Source organism: Odocoileus virginianus, chromosome 1, assembly GCF_023699985.2.
Source record: "Odocoileus virginianus isolate 20LAN1187 ecotype Illinois chromosome 1, Ovbor_1.2, whole genome shotgun sequence".
Classification (NCBI taxonomy): Eukaryota; Metazoa; Chordata; class Mammalia; order Artiodactyla; family Cervidae; genus Odocoileus; species Odocoileus virginianus.
Window position 1 is genome coordinate 71,075,503 of NC_069674.1, and position 27,586 is coordinate 71,103,088.

At 37.5% G+C, this 27,586-nt stretch overlaps 2 protein-coding genes across 3 annotated transcripts in view; one reads left to right on the top strand and one right to left on the bottom strand.

Annotated features, from left to right (window-relative positions):
• Window positions 1–17,214, top strand: part of FBXL13 (F-box and leucine rich repeat protein 13) — a 220,506-nt gene extending 203,292 nt beyond the window's left edge. Inside the window, exons 20-21 of the mRNA XM_070469733.1 lie at window positions 4,950–5,113; window positions 14,841–17,214. Of these exons, the coding sequence (XP_070325834.1) occupies window positions 4,950–5,113; window positions 14,841–15,024 (348 nt within the window). The 3' untranslated portion in view covers window positions 15,025–17,214. The remainder of the gene's footprint in view (window positions 1–4,949; window positions 5,114–14,840) is intronic.
• FAM185A (family with sequence similarity 185 member A) overlaps window positions 1–27,586 on the bottom strand; it is a 159,465-nt gene that overhangs the window by 66,253 nt on the left and 65,626 nt on the right. Inside the window, exon 8 of one of the 2 annotated variants that reach the window (XM_070469766.1) lies at window positions 5,992–6,059. In XM_070469766.1, the coding sequence (XP_070325867.1) occupies window positions 6,016–6,059 (44 nt within the window). In that variant the 3' untranslated portion in view covers window positions 5,992–6,015. Of the gene's footprint in view, window positions 1–5,991; window positions 6,060–21,293; window positions 27,243–27,586 lie in introns of those variants that run through there. The other variant, XM_020880317.2, reaches the window with a different exon arrangement.

The window sequence follows — 27,586 nt, forward strand, 5'->3', positions numbered from 1 at the left end:
ACAGCATTTGATCAAACTGAGCATTTATAGGAACTGAACAAAGAATGTTGGAACATGATTGTTAGTTTAAATCCAAAATTGGTTAAAGTCCTACAAGGTAACAAATCAATAACCTTAGAGCTATAGTTTCTACTAGAAATAATCTGCATCTCTCTTAGACAAAAATAAAACAGGTAGAGTTTGAGCCCTAATCAATAATAAATAGTATGTCCAAAAAAATGGCATAATTCCTTGTAGAATTTCTCAGTTGGACCGGTTAAAATCATGTTCCAGTAAATGCTGAAAGGGTAGGCAACCATCTTTTGTCTTATTTTCAAGTGTTTGACAATTTTTCTTGACATCTGTCTTTGAAAGGAATATATACTCATTGCAAAATCTTTGGACTGCATACATTAAAAGTATGAAAGTAAAAATTCAAAGTCATACCACCATCCAGGAGGTAACCACTGGCACTTTATATTTACTCTTCTAAAATTCTTTTCTATGTACAGAGATTGTAGTTAAAGAAGGTTTGTCTTGCTTTTTAAAGAATAGAATCATGCTTTAAAAAAAAAATGTAATCTGCTTTCTTTTCTCTTAATATACTACGGATATTATCACCAGGTCAAGAAATAGAGGTCTCTGGTGCTGGATTAATAGGGCAGATTAAATATATCCTGATAATTTTGTTCCCTCTTGAAACGCTACCAAAACTGCAGAAGAAGGGTGAGGGCCCACAATGATAGGGAAAACAGTAGGAGACAAAAGCAACAAAATTTTGGAAACCTGAAAATAGATGAATTAATTTAGCATACCAGAGACAACTTTGCATCCTAAACCAATAGTAGAGAAAGCTGAGGAAAGAATGGATTTACACCATAACCTTCAAACTTGGCAATACTGTATACTTCTGTAACTGGGTTAAGACGATGGCTAAAATAAGGAAGACTGGGTTAAAAGTTCTTGAGAAGTAGGTACATCATGAGATCTCCTTCCCTATTCTATGCTTTCAGGCAACTGCCCCTCCTCATCCTCACCAGATTTGAGATATATTTCCTAGAGCCAGATTTCTCAACCATGGCATTACTGACATTTGGACAAGATCATTCATTACAGTAGGGGATTGTTTCGTGCACTGTAGGATGTTTAACTGCATCCTTGCCCTCTATCCAGTACATGTCAGTAGCACCTAGCCCCCCCATCCCTCCAGTCATAACAATAATAAATGTCTCCATGTCCTCTGATAGAGGAAGGGAGTAAAATCTCTCTACTATTTGCTCTACAGATAATATAACAGAAGGTTCCAGGCTGGGAGACATCATGTAAAACTGAGAACTTGGATACAAAAGTGAAAATGGGAATTAAATGACTAAATGCTTAATGCAGAGATACTCAGCACTTTTCCAACACAGCATCCAGAATTTGGCTGCCAGATCTTTCCCTCCAGGCAGGAGGCTGGAATCCTTTTTTCTGGGGACTTTGACTAGTCCAAGATGAAACACTGAAAAATACTGACATTTGTGGATTTTCCAACAAATAACTCATTTAGCCCATTGAAGCTGAAAGAAGAGAAGGCCCATATTATGCACTCAGACCTTCTATTCAGCTTTTGTTGTTGTTTTTGTTTAGTCGCTAAGTCATGTCCAACTCTTTTACGACACCATTATTTGTAGCCCTTCAGGCTCCTCTATCCATGGGATTTCCCAGGCAAAAACACTGGAGTGAGTTGTCATTTCCTTTTCCAGGGGACCTTCCCGACCCAGCGATCAAACCTGCATCTCTTGCATAGCAGGTGGATTCTTTACTGCTGAGCCTCTAGGGAAGTTTAATCAGTTTTTAGCTCTCCACTATCAATCATGAGCAGACAGTCAAGGACATGAGGCCACACTTGGGAGAAAAGCCTCTAAAGGAGAAGATAAAGACCAAAACAAATTAACAGAAAAATCTTAGAGGAAGTAAAATGCTCAAAGGGAAGAAAACTAAAATATCTCTTAAAAATTCCTCAGAAATTGCTAAGTTACTAACAATTTTGTCCTCTTCTGTTGCACACATTAAAGTATCACCTGAACTTTCAAGACTCCTTGAATTCTAACTGGTCTAAAAATTCAGCTCCTTAGTTGTTCAGTCTGGGTAGTGAGTAGGTTAAGAGCGTGATGCTAGAACCTCCTGATTTCTCTATCATTAATAATTCCACAATAAGGAAGAGGCAGTGGTGGGAAAGCTATTGTCAATCATGACAAAATTGATCTAGAAAATTTACAATAAAATTCTTCTTTGTTCAACAGCCTTTAGAACTAGGGAAACCAGATGTCTTTCTGGTCAGCATTCTAGTTCTAGAAGTAAGCTGGGGCAAGGTATTCAGGCCAGCAGTGACCATGAACCCTCTGCAGCTTGGGCAGTCACAGCTCACCGGGCCCTTGCTTCCACTGCACACGGACACATAGACACATGGGTAACACATGGCTCACTGGGAACTGCCCTGTCTCTAAAGAAAGCACAGATGTTGACTGGGTTTTTAAAATGCTCCACTAATAAGAGAGGGAAATAGGAGAATGAGAAAAGGAAAGACTCTAAAGAGAACAAGAACTGAGGCAGAGGATTTGTGTTTGTTTTGTTTTTGTAAGGAAAAACCGACAGAGTTCCTTCTACAAAATGTGCAGTGGACATTGTCTTACAGACCAGAAACTAAGGAGGATTACACAAATAACATTTTATAAAATGCATCACACTACACTGAAGATCTAGACTGAGAAAAAGCAAGGAGAATAGATTATTTCACAATCTCAATGTAAAGGAAAAGCATTGAGCTTTACCATCTATGCAGGTGAAATGAATATTCTGATTCAGAAGATGTACTGACCATAATATGAACACTGCCCACAGCCTCAGAAACCATAAGGCTGTAATCCTGTCTAATATATTTAAGTTCCATTGTTTCTGATGAGCCATAATACACTTCAGTGTCTGGCTTATCATTCTAGGCTACATTTCCCAAAAATCCATGAATTAACCTTGAATGGACATCTTATACACCTCCTGGAAGGTCCCTACAACCAGCTCACCTCCAAGGTTAGTGAGTAGTACTATGACCTCATCCTACCCGGCACTAAAATGGGAATAACATAATCTCTGCTCAATAGGACTGAGATCAAGACCTTGTATCTGAGAGTTAAGAATGTGGCCAGTCACCTCAACCTCGTTTCCAGCTCCCATAAGTTCCAAAAACATCACCTCAGTCACTGAACACTTGGGATTCTGATCTACAGGAAATGCTGGGCTCCTTTTCAGTTCCTCCAGTATCAAAAAAACCTAGTACTCTGAGCTCTACCTCTCTGGGATTTTCCCATCATCTCATTGTCTTTTCTCTTCTCTACAATTCATTAGGGCAGGCTAACTCCTGCTCCCAATGATATCATATCCTCAGAGACCCATAGAGTGTGGCAGGAATGTCTGAAGGCATTTATGTGAGAATCAGCTGCAATGTTAAACCTTGGTCCTGAGCATGTTCTGGAAACAGGGCATACTTAGACAATGACATCTATCTTTCCAAACATAAAAAGTATACATTTCAAATTAAAGGGGGTTTCTGCATAATTCTCTCAATTTTATGTAAAAAACAAGAGCTAAGCCTCATGGCATGTTTTCCAGAATGTTCAAACATTTAAAGTAAATTAAATCCAGTTGGAAAAAAATTCCTTTGGGGAGAGTAATCTAGTTGATTCTGCAGCAAGTCTCAGTTCAACTATAAATCCAAATGCTAGACCTTGAGGAAGTGAAGTAATCTAAGAAGTGGAGTTGAATTACTTCTACAGAACATCTGTGCAAACCCTCAAGATGTTGGAACCCTTAGCAGAAATTCTCAGTGTGAGATTCATCTAGTCTCTGTGGCTTCTGCTCTTCTTTCCTCTGCTGCCTACAAACATCTCTCTCACCTACTAGTCCCTTTCCAGAACCAATTATTCCATACACAAACCATCAGAGATGTCCAGATCCCTTCTTATAGCAAGTTGATTCTGTTTGTAGGTTAATATATATATATATATGTATATATATATATATGTATATATATATATATATTCATGTAATACATATATTACAGTTTTGTAACATGTGATGTTATTAAACTTATGCTTCTCAAACTGATGTTGCCTTAGACTGGATTTCAAATTTAAAGCCAAATGCTGTTATAGCAGAATTTCATAAGTTGCTCATACTGGTGTGACAAGTATTACTAGGAAAATTTTGATGAAGTTTCCCATCCCAAACAGGTAACTCTAAAATAAAAATAACAGCAGGATCACAAATTCTATTAGTACCACTTGAAAGAGACCTTTTACTGTTCTGGAAACAGACTTAAGTCACTGACCTGAGTTATAGGCTCATCACATGATAAGAGAATATGCAAGGGTTCTGACTATATTTGTTATGGACTGAGTATTTATGCTATTCCAAAATTCACATGTTGAAACTCTCATCCCTGGTGCAACAGTATTAGGAGGTGAGGCTCTGGGGAGGTAACTAGGTTTAGATTGAGGTCACGAGGGTAGCACCCCCATGATGGAATTAATGTCCTTAAAGAATAGGAAGAAACTAGAGCTCCCTTCGGGCTTCCCTGGTGGTTCAGATGGTAAAGAATCTGCCTGTAATGCAGGAGACACAGGTTTAATCCCTGGGTTGGGAAAATCCCCTGGAAAAGGAAATGCCAATCCACCCCAGTATTCTACCATGTACAGTTACAGCAAGAAGGTAGCCATCTACAAATCAGAAGAGGACCCTTACCAGACACTGAGCCTGTGGGCAATTTGATCTCAGACTTCTCAGCTTTTAGAACTCTGAGAGATAAATGTATGCTAGTTAAACCAACTAGTCTGTGGTATTTTGTTATAATAGCCCAAACTGACCAATATACTACTCTTCCTTGGGATGCAGTTGGTCGAAATAATCAGTAGTTACTTTGGCTCTATGTACAGATTACTGACTCAGCAATGGAGATGTTATCAGCAAAATGCCATTACCTGCACGTTTTGGATGTTTCTGGTTGTATCCTGCTTACTGACCAAATGCTTGAGAACCTTGAAATGGGCTGCCAACAACTCCGGATCCTAAAGATGCAGTACTGCAGACTTATTTCCAAGTAAGTATATACCTGAGTATGAAAAGTTTTGAGAACTACTTCCTGAGAAAACAGATTATGTCACCACAGCATTCATAATACAATACATAGTGGCTTTCAGAGTTAGGAAGTTTTTATTTTTCACTTAACTGAAGCCAATATATTGAGCTGACCTCTAAAATGGTCTTTGTGGTTTTATATTCCTTTTCCAGTAGCCCTTCTACTCTTAGTGCTTCCCTTTCCTTGACTGTGCAGATGCCCAAAGCCCTAACTCTGCTCCTCAAGGAATAATCACTAGCTCTTCCTCTCTTTCCTTCTCAAAATAATGCCACTCAGTTAATCTCCCACGTGGGTTAAGAAAATCATCAGACATAGCAGTAGTGGTGTTAGTCACTGAGTTGTGTCTGACTCTTTGTGACCCCACAGACTGTAGCCCACCAGGCTCCTCCGCCCATGAGAATTCTCCAGGCAAGAATACTGGAGTGGGTTGCCATTCCCTTCTCCAGAGGATCTTCCCGACCCAGGGCTTGAACCCGGGTCTCCTGCATTGCAGGCAGATTCTTTACTGTTTGAGCTAGCTCACAATTAGGTATAAATTACTAACAGTTATCCTAAGAGTCCCATCTCCCCCAAAGCTATTTGTCTTATATTTGTTATTTTACTAAGATCTAGAGCTCAGAGTAAGGTATTCTGATAACTGCTACAGGCCAAATGCCTATTTCCTCAATTTACAAAATGTTTCCAATGAAATAACAGCTGGGTAAATAAGAAATCTATAAAGGTAGAAGGTATCAGGTGTTACCCTATAATTTTTAGATAGAAAGCATTTTTTTGTTTTGTTGTTAATTTTTTTTTTTTCTATTGACTGGAAATAAAAACGTGGAAGTATTTTAACTGACCTGATGAAGTAACCTGTGGAGTGTTCATATGAGAATTCTTGACCAGTCCCTGAAGGTCAGGTTCTTTTCTGAAAGTTGGAAAAATGAACACTAAGAATTAATATTATCAAGGTACAAAGTACATAATGTGTTCTAAGCATGTAGATTTCACAGAAGAACTTTCTTAATTAAACAGCCCTGGAAAGAGCTGAACCATGAGATCTGTTCACTTGATAACTGAGGAAGAAAATGATTTCTGATCTAAGGATATGTGTGCTAAAATGAAATGAAAAAACAAAAACAAAGCTATTACTTATAGAATAAGCACTCCCACTGGGCCTAGACTTGCCAAGGGAGAAGAGAGCCAACTGAAAATGGATCAGAAAAAAGAGGGCAGGTTCTTGAAAACTGTTGAAGAATAGAGATTCAACCTTTCTTGATAGGTCTGTTTGAATATTATTAACTCAGAGTATTACACCATGAAATAAGGTCCTAGGAGTTTCTGTTGACCTTGTGATATCATAAAACAGCCAAGATGTCACCTTCGGGTAAGATGATAGACAAAGGATAATGTATTACACAAAGGAGTTTAGTTTTTAGTCTTTTGATTATATTTTGCCAATCATTATTTTGGAGAGGTAATAAACTTCTGAAATGCAGGATGTTAACTAAATGAATGGAAGACTTAGCTAGGGTCCCTGTGAACCTAAACATGTTTACCCATTCCTTGTGCAAGGTCCATAGATTGAAAAAAAAAAAATGCAAAGAAAATAAACAAGTAAGATTTTACTACTAGCTGGGGTTGGCACCCCAAACCAATGCAAAACTCTAGTTAACTAGCTGAATCTATGGAAAATTCCTTTACCCAATCCAGGACAGTCCCTATCAGCCAGGAGCAGACAGAGATTGGCCCTCATGCTTAAAGGGGAGCCGGCTTGTCTGCCCATCTTATTGTCTAAAGACGCCAAACCATTTTAGTTTCCCTTATAGCTCCACTCCTGCTAAGATCCAATAAGAAAGAGGCCTAGAATTTTCTGATTCTATCCTTGTCTAGCAGTGGAGAGGGCTGTCCCACAGCATGGTGGCCAGGTTAGTAAGGCTCCAGGAGCATCTGTCTTGACATCCAGCTTCCAGGAGAGGATGCTACTTGTCAGTCAAGGAGGTCCCAAGATACTTGGGTTTCAAAATTTTGATTACAGAAGTGGTAAGGTCTGGCCTCATTTCGCTGTTTGGGCTCTGATCTAAAGACTAGAGCATCTTCTTCTTCACTTAGATCCATGGGATCCTTTGGTGGAGCTGGAAATGCTGCAAAGTATGTGAACCCTTGAAGACACAAGCTTATGATGGTATCCAATCCCTTACCTATGTCCAGTCTAAAAAAAAGCAGTTTGTTTGCTCTTGCTCCCTCAACAGTGAGAGCTTTGTTTCGTCTGGGTGAAATGAAACATCTGGAAATTAGGATGGAGGAGATTTTTTTGGGAGGAGGTTTTGTGACTTTGAATCACAAAGCAAAATATTCCCACACATCTGACTCCATTTGAACATACAAATGTATGAAATCATATAAAATCTAGTTATAGCCCTCAGAAGAAATTGTCCTATATACAAATTCCTCCATACTCAATGGAATTTGAAAATATTTCACCAGCTTTACAAATCAAAGAGGTCTATTCAGCCCACCCTTTCTGAACCAGGGAAGTAGTAAACTTTTGGTCAATGAGCAAATTATCTATAGCTCTTTTGCAGGAGAGCTTCCAGCATGAGATATTCTGTCACTCTACAACTTCAGAGCCTGAAGGGATCCCAGGAAATGATTTCAGACGTCTACATAATAAGTGAATGGAAGTCGCTCAGTCATGTCTGACTCTTTGCAACCTCGTGGACTGTAGCCCACAAGGAGTGGGTTGCCATTCCATTCCTGGAAGATTTCCTGATCCAGGGATCGAACCCAGGTCTCCTGAATTACAGGCAGATTCATTACTGTCTGCGCCACCAGGGAAGCCCATAAGAGATAAAATTCTCCTTTAATTCAAGGAGAAATTCTTAACTGAAATTATAAATATGACAAGAAAATCTAGCTGTCTACATTTGAAGCAGTTGTATTCAACAAGTCTTTCAACTTATAGACCTCTGTGAGGAAAGCAAGATAGGCAAAGGAAAAAGTGAAAAGCATAATGGAAAGCCAGAGAAAGACCCAAACGATGGTCTCCACAATCCAGGAGGGTCTGAGCCACAAAGAGGCAGAAGAGCCATTAAGTCTATAACTGGCAAAGAGCAAGAGAACCCTTCTGACATTACTGGGGTCTGGAATCCAAAATTTTAAACATTAGAGAGATTAGCAGGGAAAATCTAGATGGTTGTCAGAGTTTTGAACAGCAGTACAGAAATTCTTTGAAGACCTTATTTAGCAGTTGTTTGGCAGTGTAAATTATTACCTAAACTCTGTAAGAGATCTGCATTGTTAGAAAATCTTAATAAATTCAGAGTTCTCTCCAGCTCATGGGAATGTCTTTGTGGAAAGACCCTTGTAATCTGGACCTAGTGAATTTTATTACTAATATGAACAAATAATATTACTTAACTATTATTATTTGTCATGTACTGTATTAAATCCTATTATCTAATACTCACAAATACTCTATTATCATAAAAATGAATAAGGAAACTATCTTAAACAGGTTAAATAACATGCCTAAAGTCATACAAATAAAAGAGCCATACTTTGTACCTAGGTCTGATCATTGCTACGCTGCTCTTTTGTCTTTAGATTAGTGATTTTCAAGCTTTTCTAAAGGCCTAACACTTCGATTGTGTGGATCACAATAAACTGTAGAAAATTCTGAAAGAGATGGGAATACCAGACCACCTGACCTGCCTCTTGAGAAACCTGTATGCAGGTCAGGAAGCAACAGTTAGAACTGGACATGGAACAACAGACTGGTTCCAAATAGGAAAAGGAGTACATCAAGGCTGTATATTGTCACTCTGCTTATTTAACTTATATGCAGAGTACATCATGAGAAACACTGGGCTGGAGGAAGCACAAGCTGGAATCAAGATTGCTGGGAGAAATATCAATAACCTCAGATGTACAGATGACACCACCCTTAAGGCAGAAAGTGAAGAGGAACTAAAGAGCCTCTTGATGAAAGTGAAAGAGGAGAGTGAAAAAGTTGGCTTAAAGCTTAATATTCAGAAAAGTAAGATCATGGCATCTGGTCCCATCACCTCATGGGAAATAGATGGGGAGACAGTGGAAACAGTGTCAGACTTTATTTTTTGGGGGGCTCCAAAATCACTGCAGATGGTGACTGCAGCCATGAAATTAAAAGACACTTACTCCTTGGAAGGAAAGTTATGACCAACCTAGATAGCATATTAAAAGGCAGAAACATTACTTTGCCAACAAAGGTCCGTCTGGTCAAGGCTATGGTTTTTCCAGTAGTCATGTATGGATATGAGAGTTGGATTATAAAGAAAGCTGAGCGCAGAAGTATTGATGCTTTTGAACTGTGGTGTTGGAGAAGACTCTTGAGAGTCTGTTGGACTGCAAGGAGATCCAACCAGTCCATCCTAAAGGAAATCAGTCCTGGGTGTTCACTGGAAGGACTGATATTGAGGCTGAAACTCCAATATTTTGGCCACCTGATGCGAAGAGTTGACTCATTTGAAAAGACTCTGATGTTGGGAAAGATTGAAGGCAAGAGGAGAAGGGGATGACAGAGGATGAGATAGATGGCATCACCGATTCAATGGACATGAGTTTGGGTAAACTCCGGGAGTTGGTGATGGACAAGGAGGCCTGGCATGCTGCGGTTCTTGGGGTTGCAAAGAGTCAGACATGACTGTGACTGAATTGAACCTTTAATCCCTTTTAATTTATGAAAAACAAAAGTCATTTAAAAACTAAAGCCTCTAATGTAATACAACTGTTTGTGGCGTATCATATTTGAAAATCTTTGTTCTATTCTGATCCAAAGAAATCTCTCTCACCAGGTTAAATGTGTAATGACTAACCATTGCAGTAGACCGCTTCAGTTTTCAAATAATTTCTTACCAGGTGTTGGTACTGCTCAGGCCAAGCCTGAGTAGAAGGTACTCAAACGATTCCATATGCACTTGAAGGAACTTAGAACACACAGTGAACATGTAAATCCATGGCTGATTCACTCAATGTATAACAAAAACCACTACAAAATTGTAAAGTAATTAGCCTCCAACTAATAAAAATAAATGGAAAAAAAAAAAAAGAACACACAGTGATTCCTAAGTAGACATTTTCTTTTCAATACTTCCCAGCTCCCATATAGATTAGAGCATCAAGTTATTAAAAAGAAAGAGGGGGCGTTTGAGACAAACAGGCAGACAAACATGTTTCTAGCAGGAGAATTCAGTTTCTACATTTTCAAGTTTCCTGATACTTTTCAAAAGTTCTTATGTGCAAATACATAGCTACACAGAATGTTGTGAAAAGTAACTCTGAAACTCACTGGCGGTCACCATGCTGGTCCGTTCTCTTGGTTAGGTCCTGTGTCTTAGGAGTCAGTCAATGTAAGGATGACAAAAGTCCTAGTAAAGTGGTGAGGGCAGCTAGTTTACAGCCTAAAGATTTTCTAAAGGGTGGAGAGGAAGCAAACTAGGAAATAGTCTACACTAGTATTCAAACTCTAAAACTAATGCCAAATTTGCCCTAAACAGATTCAGATTTTTCAGTTTTCCCCAGGACCATGCTTGCTGGTAAAATATGTAGGAATAAGTTAGCCCTAGAGACATTCTAGACTTGAGGAAGCCTTAACCTCCTGGCATTTGTGACTGGGGGAAGAGAGGTCTCAGACCTGATCCTTTGTTCCTCTCTTGTCTGGATCACCTTCAATGGCCAGGAGACCCTCTGATGTTTAGTTTCAGTGAAGCTGTGAGTAAAAGGCAGAGCAGTGCTTATCACTAATAGCTAAAGTAGAGGCAGTATGGAATTGCAGATCTAAGAAATGCTTGTACCACTGTGTACTTCATCTATGGCCAGGGCTCAATATGCAGCTTTTTTTTTTCCTTCCCAATTATTTTTATTAGTTGGACGCTAATTACTTTACAGTATTGTAGTGGTTTTTGCCATACACTGACACGAATCAGCCATGGATTTACATGTGTTCCCCATCCTCAACCCCCCTGCCACCTCCCTCCCCATCCCATCCCTCTGGGTCATCCCAGTGCTCCAGACCCGAGCACTTGTCTCATGCATCCAACCTGGACTGGCGATCTGTTTCACACTTGATAATATACATGTTTTGATGCTGTTCTCTCAGATCATCCCACCCTCACCTTCTCCCATAGAGTCCAAAATCTGTTCTATACATCTGTGTCTCTTTTTCTGTCTTGTATATAGGGTTATCGTTACCATCTTTCTAAATTCCATATAATATGCAGCTTTTTATTTTTTAACATGCAGTTCATCTTTATTCTGTCACATGATGTTGCATTTAATGAGTAGTTTTCCTATTTATTCCCTATTTTTCTTGTCTATATTGAGTCAAAAGCCTCAACTTTCTTTTTCTTGTTATTTTTTCAAACTCCTATTACTTGCTAACTTTTTATATCACATTACCTACCATCTATCTTACTGGGTCTTATGGGTCACTTGAGGAACTCTATTACCCAGTATTTATGTATCCCCAAACTTAATATTGGAGAAGGGAATGGCAAGCCACTCCAGTATTCTTTCCTGGAAAATTCCACAGACAGAAGAACCTGGCAGGCTCTAGTCCACAGGGCTGCAAAGAGTAAGACACGACTTAGCGACTGAACAAACTTAGCATTAAGAGTACTTATCCTCTTATCAGTTAACTAGAATTCTCAAAAACTCTTGTTCTTCTGAGGCCAAAGGTTATACATAATTTGCTCAACTATTTACAAATCTTTTACTCCTAAACATGTCCTTTTCCAGTAGGTCAAGACCTTGTTGCCTAAACTCAGTACTACTGTTATCATCAGTGGCATTAAATCATTATCAAGAACTGTGAAATATAGTATGTGTGTCCAGTGCTCTGCTGTTAGGATGCTGGAAACAGCAACTTAAACCAAACCAAACTAGACCAAAACCCAGCAGAAGATAAGACAGCTAAAGGGCTCCTGAGTAAACTACTAAAGTCTCTTGATTTTGCTATTACTATTGTATTTCAGGAGCTGCAAAGAAATGTAATATGCCCTTAAATACCTTCTTAAAGGAAAGAAAAATAACAAAGTCTAAAATTATAAAAAGTTAATACCATGAAACTACGTACTAGAAAGAAACTAATTCTATGGTCAACTTCCTATGAAAGTTTAGAGGAGGAAACAGTTGGGTTGGAGTCTTAAAAGACAGGCAAAGTTTAGACAGGCAGAGACAGGCTGAAGGGTAAGTAACAACAGATCTCTGTTGCCCAGGAGAGTGCTTTAACCACTTAACCATGCTTCTGAGTCCCCCAGCATTTGGTATTATATTGTGGCAGGTTTTTGAGGTAAAAAAAAAATCTCACAGGAAACACTTTAAAAAACATGGCAATTTTTTCTACTACATAGAATTGAAAAGGGAGAAAAATCTTCAGAAGAAAACAGAGAAAGCTAAAGATATCTATTATTTTTGCATGATACTATTCTACTTAGAGGACATACAAAGATTATATAAGAAACTTAAAACATAGAATCACATTTCTTAAAAAAGATTGAAAAATTAGCAGAATGCAAAACTTGATATTGGGCTATAAACTTCTCTTCAAATTTGAGAATAAATATTTCTCTAAAGAGAAGACATCTGTTTGCTAAGTTTTAATGCACAGGGATTCATGGCTCAGAACTAGAAATTAGTATAACAACTGCTTTTCCTTAAATTGTTCTTTAAACTTTTGTAAGTTTTATGAGTGCAAGTATAGTAGCCAAAAAGCGATGTGGTAAGAAACAGAACTGGCAATGCTTTGGCTGTCTCTCTGCTGAGTTTGATTACAATTATTTTAAACTACCTAAGATCTGACTGAAGTGAAACAGTATTTTAAAAACGGTATTTTATCTTAGCTTTTTTGTAAATTTCATAGCCATACCAGAACTCATATGGCCATTGAACACAAACTTAAGGTAAAGTATATGACACCAGCCTCCGTATCAATGACCCAGTTTCCAAACTTTTGCAATTAATAACTGAATGTAATATACAGTACTAGCAAGCAAAGAATCCCCCACACGGGCAAACGCTGTTACTTATCTCTGTTCCTACAGAAGCTGCCAGTTACTTACTTCCTTTCTAGTGCTGATCTCACCATTCAAACCAGCTTCCCAGGAAAATCCTTCTATCCTGGAAATGACATTATTTCCAAGTTAGATAATTTTTCTGATGTTGAAATATTGTGCTTTATAGGATATATATATTTGGTCATTCAGAGGACCAAAATTTATCTTTTGTATATATTTGGTCTTCCTCCATGGCTTCTGGCTCACAGCTCCCAAATCTTTGGAATTTCCTGAGTGATAAGAGCAATGGAAGAATCTTTTAGCATAGTATTTGGTCTCTTATCTTAGTTTCTGAAACTGATTCAGAGCCACAAGGTGAAATATAGGTGTCTTGTTATTCATTACAAGTCCCTTTCTACTACAATTGAGTTTATGTTAAGGAGGTGACTTCTGGAAAGCACTTAAGGATGAGGGCTGGTTGCCAAGGGAATCAACCATGAATAGAGGGGTGAAACATTTTCAGGATAATTTCAACAATCACCCTCTGATTTTTGGGGAGAATGAGGGACTGGAGGTTGACTCACCCAATGGCCAATGATTTAATCAATCATGCCTACATAATGAAGCCTCCATAAAAACCCAAAAGGAATGGGCTGAAGATCTTCCAGTTTGCTGAATGCATAGATTTGGGGTGAGTGGTATGCCTGTAGAGAGCAAGGAAGATCGGCATCCTTTCCCCATATCTTGCCCCATGCAGCTCTGACAGCTGGTTGTTCTTGAGTAATATCCTTTAATCAACCAGTGATTCAGCAAGTAAATGTCTCTGTTTTCTGTGAGCAGCTCTAGGTGGTAGATCAGAAGCCCAGGTAACAACCTGGACTTGAGATTGACATTGGGAAGGTTTTCCGCTGGCCTGAGCCCTTAACTTGCAGAATCTAATGCTATGCCTGGATATATAGTGTCAGAATTGGGCTGAATTATAGGATGGCCAGCTGATATCTTAGAACTGTTCGGTGGTGTGGGGACCACCACCACCCCATATTGGAACTGGGGTCCCAAAAAACTTTCTGATGATTTCTTAGCTTCCTTCTTTCTAAGAAACACATATTTTTAATCATTTTGGTCATGGACACCTTTGAGACGTTAATGAAAGTCACAAACCCTCTCCTCAAAAAAAAAAAAAAATGCATAGTAGATACAAAACTGCATGAATTTTCAAGGAATCCCTGGGCCCTCCCTGAAGTTCATCCACATACCCAACAGGGATCTGTGGACTCTAGGTTAGGAGCTCCTGCTCTGGTGCACAGCTAACTTTCACAGGTTGCCTAGTTAGGATACTCCTATCAAAGAAACTCGAATAATAAGCAGAGAGCTCACTTAAGAGTGCTAGCTACAGAATGCCCTCAGTTTTCCCACGCCTTGGCCATGCTATTTTCTTACCCATTTCAGTACCTGTTAATCTTTGACCTGACTGAACCAGAGAACTACTGAGTCACTGAAGCTTTGGGATCCTGATTATCAGCACAATTTACCCACACCCTCCCCTCAGGAAGGCAAAAGAGATGTGAATTCATGTTGTGACAGTGAGTTCTTTAACTCCAAATGTGGTCTAATTTGAAAATTCTGCACTAGCAATTACTTTTTCAAATAGCTAATGCTCATCACTGTTATTACAGGGAGGCAGCTATAAGAATGTCATCTAAAGTTCATCACCAGGAATATAGCGCTTCTGACCCTCCACTTTGGTTTGGCTATGATTCTGAAGGCAAGTCTCTTACAGAGCAACAAAATACATCACTTAAAGATTCAGAATTGACCACAAAAGAGTCAACATACAATAGTGAAGAGGAAGCAGTATGACCTTCAACCTCAAGCAAGAACAAAAAATCGAGAATCTGGCAACTTCATTTGATGCAAGTATTTTTTACTAGCTGGATCTAAACAGTATAAACAAGATGGAAATCATTTCCAGATTTTTATTCCAGCTATGTGTTTGTAAATACATCTATGAGTTCTTCTATCTAACAATCACAATTAAAAAAAGCCAAATCAAGTGCTGCTACTATGTAACTTTTCTACTTAAATTTACCTTAATCAAACCAATTGTTTTGATGAGATTATCAAATCTATGGTTACAGTTGTATACAAAACAATCCTGACAGATATGATGTTTTTGATAAGAAATTTAGAAACTTCTCCTTAGAAAAGAAAGCAGAAGGCTATATAAAACAGTAAGAGTTTTGAGTGAGAGAAATGACAATAAGGATCTGTGATGCTTTATTATAAATGATATAGATATACATTTCTAAAAGAAACAAAGCTTTCTAGTAATTTCTAGACACTTAACAAGAGAGCTCTAAATGCCAATTAACCCAGGACTCATTTCAACATTTGACTTAATAGTCAGAGGCAAATTAAAAAGAAACAGTCCCTTTTAATCAAATTTGCACTGTCGCTGCAATGTCTCAGAAAGATCTTTTTTTATTGAAGTATAGCTGATTTACAATGCTGTGTTAGTTTAGGTGTATAGCAATGATTTGGTTATATACATGCACGCACATACATATATATTTTTTGTATTATTTTCTCTTATAAGTTATTACAAACTCTTAAGTATAGCTCCCTGTGCTTTTCAGAAGATCCTTGTTTGTTATCTATTTTATATACAGTAGTGAGTACATGTTAATTCCAAACTTCTAATTTATCCTTCCTCCCACCACCCTCTCCCTTTGGTAACCATAAATTTGCTTTCTGTCTGTGAGGTTATTTTTATTTTGTAAATAGGTTCATTTGTATCTTTTTCTTAGATTCCATATATAAGTGGTATAATATGATATTTGTCTTTGGTTTACTTCACTTAGTGTAATAATTTCTAGGTTCATCCTTGTTGCTCCAAATTATTTCTTTCTTTTTATGACTGAGTAATATTCTGTTGTGTGTGTGTATACATATCTATATATATTTCACATTTTCTTTATCCATTCATTTGTCAATGGACACTTAAGTTGCTTTCATGTGTCCTGACTATTATAAATAGTGTTGCAATGAACACTGGGGTGCAAGTATCTTTTTCAAATTTTAGGTTTTGAGTAAGAGTGCTAGATCATATGAAAGAAATTGAAGATGACACAAACAGATGGAAAGATGTAATATGTTCCTGGATTAGAAGAATCAATATTGTTAAAATGGCTATACTACTCCAGGCAATCTACAGATTCAATGCAATTCTCACCAATTTACCAATGGCATTTTCCATAGAACTAAGCAAAAAAAAATTTTTATTCAGGCTCCCTGACTTCAGACTAAACTACAAAGGTACAGTAATCAAGAAAGTATGCTACTGGCACAAAAAACAAAACTAGAGATCAATGGAACAATAGAAACTCCAGAAATAAACCTGGACATCTATGGTCAATTAATATATGACAAGAAGATTCAATAGAGAAAAGAAGGTCTCTTCAATAAGTGATACTGGGAAAACTGAAGATCTATATGTAAAATAATGAAATTATAATATTCTCTACCACCATATACAAAAATAAACTCAAAGTAGGTTAAAGACCTAAATGTAAGACCAAGTACTATAAGACTCCTAGAGGAAAACATAGGTAGAACACTGTGACAAAAATCACAGCAGTATCTTTTTGTATCCATCTCCTAGAATAATGGGAATAAAATAAAAAAATTAAAAGTAGGACCTAATTAAAAGCTTTTGCACAGTAAAGGAAGCTTTAAACAAATGAAAAGACAACAGAATGAAAGAAAAATTTTCAAATGATGTGACCGACAAGGGATTTACAAACTATATAAACAGCTTATACAGTGCAAAATCAAAAAAACACCAAATGACCCAATCAAAAAAATGGGTAGATCAAAACAGATATTTCTCCAAAAAAGACATATAGATGGCCAACAGGCACATGAAAAAATGTTCAATGTCTAAATATTAGAAAAATGCAAATCAGAATTATAATGAAGTATCACTTCACAGGCTATGAATAATAAATATTAGGGAAGGAATGGAGAAAAGGGAACCCTCCCATACAGTTGGTGGAAATGTAAGTTGGTACAGCCACTATGGAGAACGTATGGAGGTAACTTAAAAAACAAAAAGATTTTCTTTTAATCAAATTTTCACTATGGAGAAAATCTTAAACTATGCTATAACAAAAAAAGCTTCTAACTTTATGCTAGGAGATATGGGTTACTGATTGTGTATCTACATGTAGTTTTTAATAAGCTTTCATCTACGAATTTATATCATTAGGGTAAAAGATAATAACTCTCTTAAGATTTTAACAGAATTCCAATGATCACATGCCAGTGTATGATTATTTATTTCATACTATGTAACACTAAGGCTTATGAAGTCCAAGAAAGAACTCTGTTCTGCCACAATGTTGGTAGTATTAGATCAGTCTTTTACTCCACTACTCATCCCTTAAATTGGGTTACTGTCTTTTGAACCCCAAAAATACAAAGTAAAGATTAAACTTTAGGTAAAAGATATGAAAGTTATTTTGAAAAGCTTTAAAAAGTCTTACTTTTTAAAAAGGTATTTTTAATACAGTTCCCTAAAATTAGCTAAATGCTCTTAGTAATTCTCCCCTTTCTTAGTACATGGTCCACTGGAGAAGGGAATAGCAAACCACTTCAGTATTGCCTTGAGAACTCCATGAACAATATGAAAAGGCAAAAGGGTTTGACACTGAAAGATGAACTCCCCAAGTCAGTAGGTGCCCAATATGCTACTGGAGAAGAGTGGAGAAATAACTCCAGAAAGAATGAAGAGACAGAGCCATAGCAAAAACAACACCCAGTTGTGGATGTCACAGGTGACAGAAGTAAAGTCTGATGCTGTAAAGAGCAATATTGTGTAGGAACCTGGAATGTTAGGTCCATGAATCAAGGCAAATTAGAAGTGGCCAAACAGGAGACGGCAAGTATGAACATCAACATTTTAGGAATCGGTGAATTAAAATGGACTGGAATGGGTGAATTCAACTCAGATGACCATTATATCTACTACTGTGGCCAAGAAGAAATGGAGTAGTCATCATAGTCAACAAAAGACTCCAAAATGCAGTACTTGGATGCAATCTCAAAAACGACAGAATGATCTCTGTTTGTTTCCAAGGCAAATCATTCAATATCAGAGTAATCCAAGTCTATGCCCTGACCAGTAATGCTGAAGAATCTGAAGTTGAATGGTTCTATGAAGACCTACAAGACCTTATAGAACTAACACCCCCAAAAGATGTCTTCTTCATTATAGGGGATTGGAATACAAAAATAGGAAGTCAAGAGCTACCTGGAGTAACAGGCAAATTTGGCCTTGCGGTACAAAATGAAGCAGGTCAAAGGCTAATAGAGTTTTGCCAAGAGAACACACTGGTCATAGCAAACACCCTCTTCCAACAGCACAAGAGACGACTCTATACATGGACATCACCAGAATGGTCAATACCGAAATCAGACTGATTATAGTCTTTGCAGCCGAAGATGGAGGAGCGCTATACAGTCAGCAAAAACAAGACCAGGAGCTGACTGTGGCTCAGATCATGAACTCCTTATTGCCAAATTCAGACTTAAATTGAAGAAAGTAGGGAAAACCACTAATAACATTCAGGTATTACCTAAATCAAACCCCTTACGATTATACAGTGGAAGTGACAAATCGATTCAAGGGATTAGATCTGATTGAGTGCCTGAAAAACTATGGATGGAGGTTTCATGACATTGTACAGGAGGCAATGATCAAGACCATCCCCGAGAAAAAGAAATGCAAAATGGCTGTCTGAGGCCTTACAAATAGCTGAAACAAGAAGAGAAGATAAAGACAAAGGAGAAAAGGAAAGATATACCCATCCGAACGCGGAGTTCCAAAGACTAGCAAGGAGAGATAAGAAAGCCTTCCTCTAGCATCAATGCAAAGAAATAGAGGAAAACAACAGAATGGGAAAGACTAGAGATCTCTTCAAGAAAATTAGAGATACTAAGGGAACATTTCATGCAGAGATGGGCTCAATAAAGGACAGAAATGGTATGGACCTAACAAAAGCAGAAAATATTAAGAGGTGGCAAAACTACACAGAAGAACTATACAAAAAACACCTTCATGACCCAAATAACCACTATGGTGTGATCACTCACCTAGAGCCAGACATCCTGGAATGTGAAGTTAAGTGGGCCTTAGAAAGCATCACTACAAACAAAGCTAGTGGAGGTGATGGGATTCCAGTTGAGCTATTTCAAATTCTAAAAGATGATGCCCTGAAATTGCTGCACTCAATAAGCCAGCAAATTTGGAAAACTCAGCAGTGACCACAGGACTGGAAAAGGTCAGTTTTCTTTCCAATCCCAAAGAAAGGCAATGTCAAAGAATGTTCAAACTACCACACAATTGCACTCATCTCACAAGCTAGCAAAGCAATGATCAAAATTCTCCAAGCCAGACTTCAACAGTATGTGAACTGTGAACTTCCAGTTGTTCAAGCTGGATTTTAGCAAAGGCAGAGGAACCAGAGATCAAATTGCCAACATCTGTTGGATCATCAAGAAAGCAAGAGAGTTCCAGAAAAACAACTAATTTTGCTTTATTCACTATGCCAAAGCCTTTGATTGTGTAGATCATGACAAACTGGAAAATTCTTCAAGAGATGGAAATATCAGACCACCTGACCTCCCTTCTGAGAAATCTGTATGCAGGTCAAGAAGCAACAGTTAGAACTAGGCATGGAACAACAGACTGGTTCCAAATCAGGAAAGGAGTACATCAAGGCTGTATACTGTCACCCTGCTTATTGAACTTCTATGCAGAGTACATCATGCGAAATGCTGGGCTGGATGAAGCACAAGCTGGAATCAAGATTGCTGGGAGAAATATCAATAACCTCAGATATGCAGACGACACCAACCTTATGGCAGAAAGTGAACAAGAACTAAAGAGCCTCTTGATGAAAGTGAAAGAGGAGAGTGAAAAAGTTGGATTAAAGCTCAAGATTCACAAAGCTAAGATCATGGCATCTGGTCCCATCATCAGTTCATGGCAAATAGATGAGGCAACAGTGGAAACAGTGAGAGACTTTTTTGGGGCTCCAAAATCACTGCAGATGGTGACTACAGCCATGAAATTAAAAGATGCCTGCTCCTTGGAAGAAAAGCTATGACCAATCTAGACAGCATGTTAAAAAGCAGAGACATTACTTTACCAACAAAGGTCCATCTATTCAAAACTATGGTTTCTCCAGTAGTCATGTATGGATGTGAGAGTTGGATTATAAAGAAAGCTGAACACCAAAGAATTGATGCTTTTGAACTGTGGTGTTGTAGAAGACTCTTGAGAGTCCCTTCAATAGCAAGGAGATCCAACAAGTCAATCATAAAGGAAATCAGTCCTGAATATTTATTGGAAGGACTGATGCTGAAGCTGAAACTCCAATGCTTGGGCCAGGTGATGTAAAGAACCGACTCATTGGAAAAGACTCTGATGCTGGGAAAGATTGAAGGTCGGAAGAGAAGGGGACAACAGAGGATGAGATGGTTGGATGGCATTACCAACGTGATGGACATGAGTTTGAGTAGGCTCCGGGAGTTGGTGATGGACAGGGAAGCCTGGCATGCTGTAGTCCATGGGGTCACAAGAGTAGGACACGACTGAGCGACTGACCTGAACTGAACTGAACTAAAATGAGCTAAATACTTTTAGTAATTCTCCCCTTTCTTAGGTTGGTTTTGAAAGTTTTTGAAATAAGCAGTATCACTTAGCTGTGAAATGGTTCCTGGAAGTGGATGGCTGCGGAATCAATTGAGTAGGAAATTTTAAACACCTAACCCGAGACATAGGATGACTGTTCCAGAGGGTGATTTTTAATTAAATTTGTAGATTCTGGCAGCTGCATATAAATTAGCTTCTGACCCCTAAGTATTTTGAGCGCATAACTGGAAAGATACGCAAGATGCAACTGCTTTCTAAAGGAATAATGCCTGCCTGGGTAAAACCACAGCAAGGAGAAACACACCCATTATGTTTCTCTAGAAACCAGGCAGGGTATTTTTGCTTCATAAATAAAAACGTAAAAACAGAACTCCAAATAAATTAAATATTAACAAAAAGAGACTATTACAGGTCATATTTGGAAAGGTTTATTAGAAAATCAGAATTTAAGAGCAAAGAAATACAATCCAATAGATAACATCTATTCAGTATTATATAATTTAAATCTTCCAGGGGTAAACAAGGTTTGAAAGAAAGAAAATTCATAAAATAACTTAGATAGTACATCACTGTAAAAGTAAAAATCTATCTTCATACAACAGGCTATAAAGTAGATGAATGCTGCCCCCCCACCAGAATGCATTATGCTTTAAGTTACATGAAAAAAAAAAAAAAAAGAATCAGTAGCAATTGCATCATATTTCTGATGTATTCTGTGTATGTATTTGTGATGTAGCCACAGCTTAAATTTATATTGTTGTCATAATAAGTGCTAAGTAGAAAACATTTTATACAAGAGCCCTGGTACAAAGAATTTTTAAATAAATGCCCCCTATTACCTATTATTTTTGTATAATTTCTTCTTTTTAAGTGGAAAGTATGAACATGATGAAATATCATTTTATGATTACATTAGATTAGATGACAAAACAAAGATTATCCTGAGTAGGCCTGACCTAATCCTCTGAGCTTTTTTTTTTTCCTCTGAGCTCTTTAAAAGCAGTTATCTCAAGCTGGTTGCAGAAAAAGAACTCAGATATTCAAAGTATGAGAAGGACTAATTGCATTATTGCTGGCTTGATAATGGAGAGGGCCACATGAGAAGGGATGCAGATGGTCTCTAGAAGCTTAGAGTGATTGCCAACTGACAGAATGGAAACATAGATCTCAGTCACAGTCAGGATGAACTGGAGTTTGCCAATAATATGAATGAGCCTGGAAGTAGACTATTTCTCAGATCACCCAGATGAGAATTCAGTCTGGCCAACACCTTAAGTCCAGCCTTGCAATACCTTGAATAGAGAATCTAACCACACTGAGCTCCTGATCTACAGAACAGTGAGCTGATGAACAGGGTTGCTGCTGTTGCTAAGTCACTTCAGTCGTGTCCGACTCTGTGCGACTCCATAGATGGCAGCCCACCAGGCTCCCCCATCTCTGGGATTCTCCAGGCAAGAACACTGGAGTGGGTTGCCATTTCCTTCTCCCATGAAAGTGAAAAGTGAAAGTGAAGTCGCTGAGTCGTGTCCAACTCTTAGCGACCCCATGGACTGCAGAATACCAGGCTCCTTTGTCCATGGGATTTTCCAGGCAAGAGTACTGGAGTGGGGTGCCATTGCCTTCTCTGTTTTTAAGCTTGATAACTCATATTTTTAAAAAAAAATTTAATGAGGTATGGTTGATACACAATATTATGTAAGTTTAAGATATACAATATAGTGACTGACAACTTTTAAAGGTTATATTCCATTTTAGTTATTACAAAATATTGGCTATATCCCATGTTGTACTATATATCCTTGCAGCTTATTTTATATATAGCAGTTTGTACCTCTTAATCCCCTACCCATATCCTGTTCCCGCCGCACTTTCCTCTCCCTACTGGTAACCACTCGTGTGTTCTCTGTATCTGTGAGTATGTTTCTTTTTTAAAAATTATATTCAGTAACTGTATTTTTCAGATTCCACATATAAGTGATATTATATAGTATGCATATTTCTGACTACTTTCACTTAGCATAGCACCCTCCAGGTCCATCCATGTTGCTGAAATTTTCATTATTTTTCATGGCTGAGCAGTATTCCACTGTATTTAAATATTTATTTGTCTGACTGTGCTGGCTCTTAGTTGTGGCATCTGGGATCTTCAATCTTCATTGCAGCAAGCAAACTCTTAGTTGCAGCATATGGGATCTGGCTCCAACCAGGGATTGAACCTGGTACCCCTGCACTGGGAGTGTGGAGTCTTAGCCACTAGACCAATAGGTAAGTCCCTTATTGTATTTATATATACCACATCTTCTTTATTCATTCACCTGTTAATGGACACTTAGGTTGCTTCCATATCTTAGCAATTGTAAATGCTATTAATATTGGGGTGCAAGTATCTTTTCAAATTAATGTTTTTTGTTACTGTTCTCCATAGTGACTGCACCAATTTACGTTCCCACTAAGTATAAGAAGGTTCCCCTTCCTCCACATCCTTGCCAATATTTTTTATTTGTGGTATTTTATGATGATAGCTATTTTGACAAATATGAAGTGATATCTCATTATGCTTTTAATTTTAATTTATCTGATTATCATGATGTTGAGCATCTTTTCAAGTGATGATGGCCACTGGTATGACTTGTTTAGGAAAAAAATGTCTATTTGGATTTTCTGCCCATTTTTTAATCAGTTTTCTTTTATTTTTTACATTGAGTTGTAAGAGCTGTTCGTATATTTTGGATACAACCCTCTATTGGCTGTATCATTTGCAAATATTTTCTCCCATTAAGTGGTTGTCTTTTTATTTTGTTGATGATTTCCTACACTGTGCAAAAGCTTTTAAATTTAATCAGGTGCCATTTGTTTATTTTTGTTTCCACTCTCTTTGCTTTAGGAGAGCTCATCCAAAATATTGCTATAATTTATGTCAAAGGGTGTTCCACCTATGCTTTCTTCTTGAAGTTTTGTTTCTGGTATTACATTTAATTCTTTTTTTTTTTTTCATTTATTTTTATTATTTGGAGGCTAATTACTGTACAATATTGTAGTGGTTTTTGCCATACATTGACATGAATCAGCCATGGATTTACATGTGTTTCCCATCCTGATCCCCCCTCCTGCCTCCCTCCTCATCCTTAATTTGTGTTTGCATATGGTGTTAGAGAATATTCTAATTTTATTCTTTTACATGTACTTGACCAGTTTTCCCAGCACCGCTTATTGAAAAGACTTTTTTCCCATTATATATTCTTGCCTACTTTGTCACAGATTAATTGACTGTAAGTGCATGGGTTTATTTCTTGGCTCTCTGTTCTGTTCCACTGATCTACACCCTTGTTTTTGTGCCAATTCCATGCTGTTTTGATTACTCTAGCTTTTTAGTACAGTCTGAAGTCAGAGCATGTGATTTTCCGGCTTCCTTCTTTCTGAAGATCATTTAGTTATTTAGGGTCTTCTATGTTTCCATACAAATTTTAGAAATATTTAGTTGTGTGAAATAAATGCCCTTGGTATTTTGATAGAGATTGCATTGAATCTGTAGCCTGCCCTGGTTAGTATGGTCATTTTATAAAATTAATTTTTCCAATCAATGAACATGGCATATCTTTCCACCTGTTCGAATTACCTTCAATTTCTTTCATCAGTGTCTTATAGTTTTCCAAATACAAACCTTTAACCTCTTTAGGTAAGTTTATTCTTAAGTATTTTATTATATTTGATGAGATGGTAAATGGGACTGTTTTCTTAATTTCTCAGATAGTTCATTGTTAGTGTGCAAATAAATAACAGATTTCTCTGTATTAATTTTGTAAAAATTTAGTGATAAGCTCTAGTAGTTTTGTCAGTGTCATCTTTAGGATTTTCTGTGTACAGCGTATCATCTGCCAACAGTGACCGTTTTACTTCTTCCTTTCCAATCTGGTGGCTCAGATGGTAAAGTGTCTGTCTATAATGCAGGAGACCAGGGTTTGATCCCTGGGTGGGGAAGATCCTCTGGAGAAGGAAATGGCAACCCACTCCAGTACTCTTGCCTGGAAAATCCCATGGGAGGAGCCTGGTAGGCTACAGTCCATGGGTCACAAAGAGTCGGACACGACTAAATGACTTCACTGCACTTCTTCCAGTCTGGATTCCATTTATTCCTTTTTTTCTTTTGTCTGACTGCTGTGGCAGGAAATTCCAAAACTATGCTGAATAAAACCGGCAAGAGTGGGCATCCTTGTCTTGTTCCTGATCTTAGAGGAAATGCTTTCAGCTTTTAACCACTAAGTATGATGTTTGCACTGATTTGCCATATAAGGCCTTTATTATGTTGAGGTATGTTCCCTCTAGGCCCATTTTCTGGAGTATTTTTAAACATAAATGAAAGCTGAACTTTGTCAAAACCTTTTCCTCCATCTATGGAGATGACATGTGGTTTTTATTATTCAACTTGTTAATGTGGTGTATCACATTGATTGATTTGTGTATACTGAGAAATTCTTGCATCCCTGAGATAAATCCCACTTGATCATCATGTATGATCCTTTTGATGTATTGTTGGATTTGATTTGACAATATTTTGTTGAGTATTTTCACATCAATATTCATCGGTTATAATGTCCTATAGTTTGTATATGTGTATAATTATCTTTGTTAGTTTTGATCTTATGGTGATTCTGGCCATGTAGAATGAGTTCAGCAGTGTTCTTTCCTCTGCAATGTTTTGGAATACTTTAAGAAGCATAAGTGCTGTCTCTAAATGTTTGGTAGCATTCATCTGTGAAACCAGCTGGTCATGAACTATTTGTTTGTTGGGAATTTTTTGTCACTAATTCAATTTCATTATTTATAGTTGATCTGTTCATATTTTCTACTTCTTCCTGAGTCAGTCTTGGGAGTCTACTGTTGATTCCTTTTAGCATACGTTTTTAGGATTTGCCTATTTCTTCAATGTTGTCCCATTTTTTGACATATAGCTGTTTGCAGTAATCTCTTATGGTCCTTTGTATTCCAGTAGCATCAGTTGTAACCTCTCCTTTTTCATTTCTGACTTTATTGAATTGGATATTTTTTTTCTTGATGAATCTGGCTAATGGTTTATCAATTCAGATTATCTTTTCAAAGAACAAGCTCTTAGCTTCACTGATCTTTTCTATTGTATTTTTTAAGAGTCTATTTCATTTATTTCTGCTCTGATTTTTATGATTTCTTCCCTTTGACTAATTTTGGGTTTTGTTTGTTTTTTCCAAGATAGGAAAGTTTTCAGCTATTATGTCTTCAATTATGTTCTCAGCCTCTTTCTCTCTATTCTGTGGGGATCCTAAAATGCAAATAAAAATGAGTTTGATGTTGTCTCAGAAGTCTCTTAAAAATATCCTCATTTTTATTCATTGTTTTCTCTTCAGCATCACTGATTTCCACTACTCTGCTTTCCAGCTTCAGATCCATTCCTCTGTATTATTTAGTCTACTACATTGATTTTAGTGCATTTTTCATTTCAGTGTTGTATTCTTCATCTATGTTTGGTTGTTCTTTTTATTTTTTCTTTGTTAAAAACTTCTAACTTATCAGTCTGTGCAGCCATTCTTTTCCTAAGTTCTTTGGTCATTTTTATGATGATATCCTTAAACTCTTTCTTGGTTAGATTTCATATCTCCCACTTCACTTAGTTCTTCTTCTGGGGTTTTTTTTATCTCAATCCTTTGTTTGGAACACGGTCCTGTGTTGCCTCATTTTGCCTAACTAGCTGTTTTTGTTCTTTATGTATCTGACAGGTTGGTTGTGTTTTCCAATCATGAAGAAGTGATCTGTGTTCCAGCAGTGCACTCTCCTCTCATCAAAAGCTCTATGCCTTAGGAGTTCCCCCTATGAGGGCAAGGGTCTTTCTGTTTTGGCAGACTGACTGTGTAGGTGGTCTGATAGGCTTGGTTGGCCCCTGATCTGTTTGGTTGCCAGGTGCTTCCTTGTGCAGAGGCTGCTGGCCACTGATTGATGGAACCAGGTAATGAGGTGGTTGACTGTAGAGGCCTCGGGGCTAGTTCTGAGTAGTGTCAGCATCCAGAAGATCCCAGGACAAACAGGTATTTTTTAAAGTCAGTAAGTTTGTGGTAATTTGTTAAAAAAGAAAACTAACGGCGAAGTACAAATTTTGAAAAGATTTCTCCAAGACATTCCAGTTTGTTGTTTTCAACATTTGTGTGAACACTGGTATTTGCTTTTTTGTAGTCACAGATCTACTAGTCATTGTTAAAAGTTAGAAATATAATTCAAGTCATTCAGTCCTGCAGCTTCAGGGACTGAAACCAGCTTTGGCTTCTAAAACGTACAGTTCCTTTTGGGGCATCAGCCTTAATCCATTTTTCATGTTTGCTTGTTTGATTCAGGAATCCTGAAACACAAAATTGCATAAAGTTATATCCTGATTGACAAGAGCAATACTGACTACATATATCCTAACAATATATCTCTAAAACTAAAAAACATTCTAAACAGCAAAAATCTTAGTAAAGACAGCCTTAATTGGAAGAGTTGCAAAGAGGTTAGTTACCTGGGCTTGTTCTCTCCTTTCTTTTCCTCAAAACAACATGGAAAGGGAAACCACTCTGTTTTTTATTTATTCATTTTTGTATGCAGGTTTTAAAAAGAGCTTTATTTAAGTATAACTGACTAAATAATACATGTATTTAAAGTATGTAATGTAATAAGCTTTTACATACGAAAAAGTCTAAAAAA